Genomic DNA, 10158 nt, shown 5'->3' on the forward strand with positions numbered 1-10158 from the left:
ATACTATGTCCTCCATCTTCTCTCTCTCACCAGTCCTGATACTATGTCCTCCATCTTCCCTCTCTCACCAGTCCTGATACTGTCCTCCATCTTCTCTCTCTCACCAGTCCTGATACTGTCCTCCATCTTCTCTCTCTCACCAGTCCTGATACTATTTCCTCCATCTTCCCTCTCTCACCAGTCCTGATACTATGTCCTCCATCTTCTCTCCTCTCTCACCAGCTCTGATACTATGTCCTCCATCTTCTCTCTCTCACCAGCTCTGATACTATGTCCTCCATCTTCCCTCTCTCACCAGCTCTGATACTATGCCTCCATCTTCTCTCTCTCACCAGCTCTGATACTATGTCCTCCATCACCAGCCCTGATATGTCCTCCATCTTCTCTCTCTCACCAGCTCTGATACTATGTCCTCCATCTTCTCTCTCTCACCAGTCCTGATACTATGTCCTCCATCTTCTCTCTCTCACCAGCCCTGATACTATGTCCTCCATCTTCTTCCTCTCTCTCTCCAGCTCTGATACTATGTCCTCCATCTTTCTCTCTCTCACCAGTCCTGATACTATGTCCTCCATCTTCCCTCTCTCACCAGTCCTGATACTATTTCCTCCATCTTCTCTCTCTCACCAGTCCTGATACTATTTCCTCCATCTTCCCTCTCTCACCAGTCCTGATACTATTTCCTCCATCTTCCCTCTCTCACCAGTCCTGATACTATTTCCTCCATCTTCCCTCTCTCACCAGTCCTGATACTATTTCCTCCATCTTCCCTCTCTCACCAGTCCTGATACTGTCCTCCATCTTCTCTCTCTCATCAGTCCTGATACTATGTCCTCCATCCAGTCCTATGTATGCTTCCCTCTCTCACCAGCCCTGATACTATGTCCTCCATCTTCTCTCTCTCACCAGCTCTGATACTATGTCCTCCATCTTCTCTCTCTCACCAGCTCTGATACTATGTCCTCCATCTTCTCTCTCTCACCAGTCCTGATACTATTTCCTCCATCTTCCCTCCCTCACCAGCCCTGATACTATGTCCTCCATCTTCCCTCTCTCACCAGTCCTGATACTATTTCCTCCATCCAGTCCTATGTATTCTTCCCTCTCTCACCAGCCCTGATACTATGTCCTCCATCTTCTCTCTCTCACCAGCTCTGATACTATGTCCTCCATCTTCTCTCTCTCACCAGCCCTGATACTACTATTTCCTCCATCCAGTCCTATGTATTCTTCCCTCTCTCACCAGCTCTGATACTATGTCCTCCATCTTCTCTCTCTCACCAGCTCTGATACTATGTCCTCCATCTTTCTCTCTCACCAGCTCTGATACTATGTCCTCCATCTTCTCTCTCTCACCAGCTCTGATACTATGTCCTCCATCTTCTCTCTCTCACCAGCTCTGATACTATGTCCTCCATCTTCTCTCTCTCACCAGCCCTGATACTATTTCCTCCATCCAGTCCTATGTATTCTTCCCTCTCTCACCAGCTCTGATACTATGTCCTCCATCTTCTCTCTCTCACCAGCCCTGATACTATGTCCTCCATCTTCTCTCTCTCACCAGCTCTGATACTATTTCCTCCATCTTCTCTCTCTCACCAGCCCTGATACTATTTCCTCCATCCAGTCCTATGTATTCTTCCCTCTCTCACCAGCTCTGATACTATGTCCTCCATCTTCTCTCTCTCACCAGCTCTGATACTATGTCCTCCATCTTCTCTCTCTCACCAGCTCTGATACTATTTCCTCCATCTTCTCTCTCTCACCAGCTCTGATACTATGTCCTCCATCTTCTCTCTCTCACCAGCTCTGATACTATGTCCTCCATCTTCTCTCTCTCACCAGCCCTGATACTATTTCCTCCATCCAGTCCTATGTATTCTTCCCTCTCTCACCAGCTCTGATACTATGTCCTCCATCTTCTCTCTCTCACCAGCTCTGATACTATGTCCTCCATCTTCTCTCTCTCACCAGCTCTGATACTATGTCCTCCATCTCTCACCAGCTTCTCTCTCTCACCAGCTCTGATACTATGTCCTCCATCTTCTCTCTCTCACCAGCTCTGATACTATGTCCTCCATCTTCTCTCTCTCACCAGCCCTGATACTATTTCCTCCATCCAGTCCTATGTATTCTTCCCTCTCTCACCAGCTCTGATACTATGTCCTCCATCTTCTCTCTCTCACCAGCCCTGATACTATGTCCTCCATCTTCTCTCTCTCACCAGCTCTGATACTATTTCCTCCATCTTCTCTCTCTCACCAGCCCTGATACTATTTCCTCCATCCAGTCCTATGTATTCTTCCCTCTCTCACCAGCCCTGATACTATGTCCTCCATCTTCTCTCTCTCACCAGCTCTGATACTATGTCCTCCATCTTCTCTCTCTCACCAGCTCTGATACTATGTCCTCCATCTTCTCTCTCTCACCAGCTCTGATACTATGTCCTCCATCTTCTCTCTCTCACCAGCTCTGATACTATGTCCTCCATCTTCTCTCTCTCACCAGCTCTGATACTATGTCCTCCATCTTCTCTCTCTCACCAGTCCTGATACTATTTCCTCCATCTTCCCTCTCTCACCAGCCCTGATACTATGTCCTCCATCTTCCCTCTCTCACCAGCCCTGATACTATGTCCTCCATCTTCCCTCCCTCACCAGCCCTGATACTATGTCCTCCATCTTCCCTCTCTCACCAGTCCTGATACTATTTCCTCCATCCAGTCCTATGTATTCTTCCCTCTCTCACCAGCCCTGATACTATGTCCTCCATCCAGTCCTATGTATTCTTCCCTCTCTCACCAGCCCTGATACTATGTCCTCCATCTTCTCTCTCACCAGCTCTGATACTATTTCCTCCATCTTCTCTCTCTCACCAGCTCTGATACTATGTCCTCCATCTTCTCTCTCTCACCAGCTCTGATACTATGTCCTCCATCTTCTCTCTCTCACCAGCTCTGATACTATGTCCTCCATCTTCTCTCTCTCACCAGCTCTGATACTATGTCCTCCATCTTCTCTCTCTCACCAGCCCTGATACTATGTCCTCCATCTTCTCTCTCTCACCAGCTCTGATACTATTTCCTCCATCTTCTCTCTCTCACCAGCCCTGATACTATTTCCTCCATCCAGTCCTATGTATTCTTCCCTCTCTCACCAGCTCTGATACTATGTCCTCCATCTTCTCTCTCTCACCAGCTCTGATACTATGTCCTCCATCTTCTCTCTCTCACCAGCCCTGATACTATTTCCTCCATCCAGTCCTATGTATTCTTATTCTTCCCTCTCTCACCAGCTCTGATACTATGTCCTCCATCTTCTCTCTCTCACCAGCCCTGATACTATGTCCTCCATCTTCTCTCTCTCACCAGCTCTGATACTATTTCCTCCATCTTCTCTCTCTCACCAGCCCTGATACTATTTCCTCCATCCAGTCCTATGTATTCTTCCCTCTCTCACCAGCTCTGATACTATGTCCTCCATCTTCTCTCTCTCACCAGCCCTGATACTATGTCCTCCATCTTCCCTCTCTCACCAGTCCTGATACTATTTCCTCCATCCAGTCCTATGTATTCTTCCCTCTCTCACCAGCCCTGATACTATGTCCTCCATCTTCTCTCTCTCACCAGCTCTGATACTATGTCCTCCATCTTCTCTCTCTCACCAGCTCTGATACTATGTCCTCCATCTTCTCTCTCTCACCAGCTCTGATACTATGTCCTCCATCTTCTCTCTCTCTCACCAGCCCTGATACTATGTCCTCCATCCAGTCCTATGTATTCTTCCCTCTCTCACCAGCCCTGATACTATGTCCTCCATCCAGTCCTATGTATTCTTCCCTCTCTCACCAGCCCTGATACTATGTCCTCCATCTTCTCTCTCTCACCAGTCCTGATACTATTTCCTCCATCTTCTCTCTCTCACCAGCCCTGATACTATGTCCTCCATCTTCTCTCTCTCACCAGCTCTGATACTATGTCCTCCATCTTCTCTCTCTCTCACCAGCTCTGATACTATGTCCTCCATCCAGTCCTATGTATTCTTCCCTCTCTCACCAGCCCTGATACTATGTCCTCCATCCAGTCCTATGTATTCTTCCCTCTCTCACCAGCCCTGATACTATGTCCTCCATCCAGTCCTATGTATTCTTCCCTCTCTCACCAGCCCTGATACTATGTCCTCCATCCAGTCCTATGTATTCTTCCCTCTCTCACCAGCTCTGATACTATGTCCTCCATCTTCTCTCTCTCACCAGCCCTGATACTATTTCCTCCATCCAGTCCTATGTATTCTTCTCTCTCTCACCAGTCCTCATACTATTTCCTCCATCTTCCCTCTCTCACCAGCTCTGATACTATGTCCTCCATCTTCTCTCTCTCACCAGCCCTGATACTATGTCCTCCATCTTCCCTCTCTCACCAGCCCTGATACTATGTACTCCATCTTCCCTCTCTCACCAGCCCTGATACTATGTCCTCCATCTTCCCTCTCTCACCAGCCCTGATACTATGTCCTCCATCTTCTCTCTCTCACCAGCTCTGATACTATTCCTCCATCTTCTCTCTCTCACCAGCTCCTGATACTATTTCCTCCATCTTCTCTCTCTCACCAGCCCTGATACTATGTCCTCCATCCAGTCCATCTTCCCTCTCTCACCAGCCCTGATACTATGTCCTCCATCCAGTCCTATGTATTCTTCCCTCTCTCACCAGCCCTGATACTATGTCCTCCATCTTCCCTCTCTCACCAGCTCTGATACTATTTCCTCCATCCAGTCCTATGTATTCTTCCCTCTCTCACCAGCCCTGATACTATGTCCTCCATCTTCTCTCTCTCACCAGCCCTGATACTATGTCCTCCATCTTCCCTCTCTCACCAGCCCTGATACTATGTCCTCCATCCAGTCCTATGTATTCTTCCCTCTCTCACCAGCCCTGATACTATGTCCTCCATCCAGTCCTATGTATTTTTCCCTCTCTCACCAGCTCTGATACTATGTCCTCCTTTCAGCCCCCACTTAAATCAGGATCAAGCTTTGGCACAGTGAAACTCCCAGGCAGACCTAGAACCCATACTGCACCTCCCAGTGTGTTCTGGGTATTCACTATTCACCGTTAGCCAAGAGACTTCCCGTAAAAGTATTATTGTCTACAGCGGTAAAAGCAGACGCAGTAAGCAGACGCAGTAAGCAGACGCAGTAAGCAGGGTACAGCAAGCAGTTTCATACCAGGGTTGTATTTCTTAAGGTCAACATTTCTTCTTCACCGAGCCTGAACCAACACTTTATTTTCCCCTTTTAATTTAACAGCCAGCTTTTCCAGTTAAATCGACTGTTCATTATTGAGAGGGGGGGGTATTTTACTGTGGGGCTGTGAGGTGCACTTTAATGAATCCCTGGTACAAAGCTCCCTTTCAGAGGCTGGGGGAGAATAGAGGCTCTTTAGACTCCGTAGGGCTGTATGTCAAAGACCCGGCTATAATAGTTGTCAGGACCGAGCAAAAATTCCCACTGCTCTGGGAATTCACCAACATGACCATGCACCAACAAGAAATCAACTTCCAACTTTAGTTCCACGAGCAGATTAAGACACAGAACAAGCAGGAAGGTTATCTTAAGTAGTAGAGTTATATTTGGGAATTGATCCCAGATACTATAAAGATACATGTTAGGGCACCAGGATTAGTTATAATTGATCCCAGATACTATAGAGATACAATTGATCCCAGATACTATAGAGATACATGTTTGGGCACCAGGATTAGTTATAATTGATCCCAGATACTATAGAGATACATGTTTGGGCACCAGGATTAGTTATAATTGATCCCAGATACTATAGAGATACAATTGATCCCAGATACTATAGAGATACATGTTTGGGCACCAGGATTAGTTATAATTGATCCCAGATACTATAGAGATACATGTTTGGGCACCAGGATTAGTTATAATTGATCCCAGATACTATAGAGATACATGTTTGGGCACCAGGATTAGTTATAATTGATCCCAGATACTATAGAGATACAATTGATCGCAGATACTATAAAGATACATGTTTGGGCACCAGGATTAGTTATAATTGATCCCAGATACTATAGAGATACAATTGATCCCAGATACTATAGAGATACCTGTTTGGGAACCAGGATTTCCCCATGGAGAAAAAGCCTTTCTGAAAAGATAATAGTAAACGGTAGGGTCTTGATGACATAGTTTGGTGTGTTCTCGGTGTGTGATGAGATGGTAGAAGTAGCAAGTCCTGCCTGTAAACCCAACAATCAAGCTGGTATGAATAAAGACATGGAAATAATGTAAATATATATATATATATATATATATATATATTATATATATTATATATATATTTTTTTTTAAGAGCACAAGATAAATAATGTATACATAACACAGGGACAATGTTTTTTTAGAAATGAAATCTTTTACATTTTAACTATTATAAAACAACATAAGAACTAATTTCCAAAGAATTACATTGCTCTGAAAGTGATATTCTAGTTTCACCTCCATAGTAGCCCAACATATTCAAGTTTTATAAGACCGGTTTGGGTTCACAGCACACATAAACACTGAAAGGAGGAGGAAGAGGGATCCAACCAACCCTACCACTGGCTATTGTCTTGAGACACAGCGGGGAAGCTCAGACAAATCTCTCTTAGTTGCAGGTGGTCAGGCGTAAGCAAAGAGTTAAGTCCCGGGGTCTCTCTGCCCCTCCCCTTTGATGTTCTGACATCATCTAGCCCCGCCCCCTGAAAGATCTCTCTCTCTCTCTCTCTCTCTCTCTCGGTCAGATTTTCTTCTCCACAAACAACAAGTGTCTGTTCCCTCAGTTCAGTCTCTGTTCTGTTCTACTGTGGAGAGGAGAGGAGTTCACAGGAGTTGCATGTCCAAGCCTCACAACTAGCTTAAGGACCAAGGGGTTTGGACCAACCCTATGAGCAAAAAGACGCTGAAAAGACATATCTTTGGTTGAAAAGACGTTGAGAATACATATTCTCAACCATTTTTTGCACACTGGGAAGCTACCCTGGGACTAGTCTCTTGTGACAGTCTGAAATCGAATATCTGATTTGCTTCTTGTAGGTGCCAACATTACCCAGACACAGGACAAGAAGACATGCTGTGACGAGGAAGAGGCTCTTTATATTTTGGATTAGCAGCAGTAGCTGGGAGCAGCAGCAGTGGATGCTGAGGGCGAGGCCACTGAGGCCACAGTGTTTAGAAACAGAATTGTAATGGCTGTTCAAACTGCAATCATGAACTCTCCGTTCGTAAACTTCTGTTTCCCTGGGTCGGTCATGATGGAGTATGACATGGGTCAGAGCCTGGACGGGAGTCCACTGGAGGAGAGTGAGGAGAGAGGAGAATACAGGGAAACTACCAGGAATCTGCTCAGCTTCATAGACTCGGCCTCCAGCAACATCAAACTGGCTTTGGACAAGCCAGTCAAGTCCAAAAGGAAAGTCAACCACCGCAAGTACCTGCAGAAGCAGATCAAGAGATGTACAGGCTTCATCAGTCCAACAGGGAACCCAGCAGCAGCTCCAGGGGCCAACAAGAGAAAAGGCTCTGGCTTTCCCACCCAGACCCAGACCCAGATCCAGCCTCAGACCCAGCTTCAGACCCAGCCCAGCCCATTCCAGCAAGGCAAACCCGTCCACAAGCGAGACGGGCTACAGGCCAACCTCCAGACCAAGAGCCTGGCTGCCCTCTTTAACTCTGTCAAGGAGCCTGTCAAGGGGGAGAGAGCCAAGAAGCCTCCCCTGAGGCACCGTAACCTTCCCCCATCCTTTTTCACTGAGCCGGCCAACACGACCACCACCTCTCGAGTCACGTCCACCTCGGGCATGTTCCTGGGTGATCTGGAACGGGGAGGGGGGAACCCGGACTTCTTTGACCTGCTGGGGCCGGACTACAGTAACATGCTCAGTGATCAGGACGTGTTTCAGACTCGCGGCCTGCCCAGTAGGATCATCGACCAGGACATGTTTCAGACTCGGGGCCTGCCCAGTAGGATCCTCCAGCACCAGCAGACTCAGGACATAACAGACCAGGTATCGCCCTACGACCCTCACCATCTAGTGGGAGGATTCTTGTATACAGAGCCTTGGAGTACCTCTTCTCCTTCTAAGAAGGCAGGGGAGGGCGTACGGACGGGCCCAGCAACACAGACACCCCTGTACTGCCAATCAGGAGAGGGCGTACGGACGGGCCCAGGAACACAGACACCCCTGTACTGTCACTCTGTGTCTGACTCCTCTGCGACAGGGTCTACAGAGGATAGTAACTCACTGTGCACTCTGGCCTTTCCCAACTTCTTCCCAGACTGCTCTGTGTCTCAGGTCTCATATGGTCTGAGTTGTGGTGGCTACAACACAAAGGGTTTCTCTTCTCTCTGATAAGACATCGCTTCCCTGTCTGAGACTACAAGTTGAGTAGTTCTGGTCCAAAATGTTAGTGTGACTTGCTATTGACCAGAGCTACAGATTGAGATACTGTCTAATCTAATCATATTTGTAACGTACACCTTTTCCAGCAGGTATAAAAAGTGCAGTGAAATACTTGTGTGTTAGAGCTCCCTTGACAACGCAGAACATTTCATCAATAATCATGTAATAACAAGTAGTAGAAGTAATAGACCAGGTAGTATGCATATTGATCATGTAGGTATTTACAAATATAAAGTGGGTAGTGGAATTAATAGTATATAATAAAACAGTAGCATTGACTGTGTGTGTGTGTGTGTGTGTGTGTGTGTGTGTGTGTGTGTGTGTGTGTGTATATATGTGTGTGTGTGTGTGGACATAGAGCCACCAGAAGTCCCCACAGAATAGTAAACAAACAAAAGGTTGACCAACTCGGGACATTTTGCTGGTCCCCACAAGGAAAAATTATATTATTAAGGATGGAATTAGGTTAAGGGGTTAGGGGTTAGGTTTAGGGTTAAGGGGTTAGGGGGGTTAGGTTTAGGGTTAAGGGGGTTAGGTTTAGGGTTAAGGGGGTTAGGTTTAGGGTTAAGGGGGTAGGGTTTAGGGTTAAGGGGTTAGGGGTTAGGTTTAGGGTTAAGGGGTTAGGTTTAGGGTTAGGTTTAGGGTTAAGGTTATGTTTTGGGGGTAGGGGTTAGGGTTTAGGTTTAGGGTTAAGATTATGTTTTGGGGGTAGGGGTTAGGTTTATGTTTTGGGGTTAGGGTTAAGGGGTTCGGGTAAGGTTTAGGGTTGTTATGTTTTGGGGTTAGGGTAAGGTTTAGGGTTGTTATGTTTTGGGGTTAGGGTAAGGTTTAGGGTTGTTATGTTTTGGGGTGGTTTATGTTTTGGGGTTAGGGTAAGGTTTAGGGTTGTTATGTTTTGGGGTTAGGGGTTAAGAGGTTTATGTTTTGGGGTTAGGGTTAAGGGGTTAGGGTAAGGTTTAGGGTTGTTAGGTTTTGAGGTTAGAATAAGGTTTAGGATTAGGGGTTAGGGTTAGGTGTTAGGGTAAGGTTTAGGGGTTAGGGTAAGGTTTAGGGTTAGGGAAAATGTGATTTAAATGGGAATCAATTGTGTCTCTCCACAAGGTTAGTAAAACAAGACTGTGTGCTTGTGTGTCTGTTTGTTTGTGTGTAAGGGTTGATTGTGTTGGTAGTCAGTGCAAATTATATCTATGGTGCATATAGTCTCTTAGATGCAGATCTGTGCAGGGAGACGGCTAGGTTGAACTTTTCAGCAGTCTGGTGGCCTGGTGGTAGAAGCTGTCTCTGAGCCTGTTGGTCCGAGACATGACACTCCGACACCGCTTGCTAGATGGTAAACAGTCCTTGGCGATCTTTCAGTGTGGTGAATAAGAATAAATGTATAGATTTGGTTCTCTCATGTACTCTAATGCTCATAAAAGTGAAAGTTAATTCACCCCTAATGAAAAAACGTTGTATTACCCATGCCAGTCAATTTCAATATGTGTTTTGATTTGATTTAATTCATGCTCACAGTGGACAAGACTGACGACAAGACGATACTTTAAAAACACCAGATATTTTTTTTCAAGATATTACGTTCAATTAAATGAGTCCAAGATGATAAGAATCCAGTTTTAAAGTCACATCTGATTATTAAACAGTGTCACAAAGCCCTTGAACATGTTGAACATCTTTGTAATTATTACAAAGA

The 10158-nt window shown here is 46.0% G+C and overlaps 1 protein-coding gene across 1 annotated transcript; it reads left to right on the forward strand.

Annotated features, from left to right (window-relative positions):
* Positions 1-6393: 6393 nt before the first annotated feature.
* LOC112239298 (protein FAM181B) lies at positions 6394-8937 on the forward strand. The gene has a single exon (XM_024407779.2). It carries the CDS (start codon positions 7254-7256, stop codon positions 8415-8417), a length of 1164 nt encoding a protein of 387 aa, XP_024263547.2. The 5' UTR covers positions 6394-7253; the 3' UTR covers positions 8418-8937.
* The last annotated feature ends 1221 nt before the right edge of the window (positions 8938-10158 follow it).

This window comes from Oncorhynchus tshawytscha, linkage group LG13, assembly GCF_018296145.1.
Source record: "Oncorhynchus tshawytscha isolate Ot180627B linkage group LG13, Otsh_v2.0, whole genome shotgun sequence".
Classification (NCBI taxonomy): domain Eukaryota; kingdom Metazoa; phylum Chordata; class Actinopteri; order Salmoniformes; family Salmonidae; genus Oncorhynchus; species Oncorhynchus tshawytscha.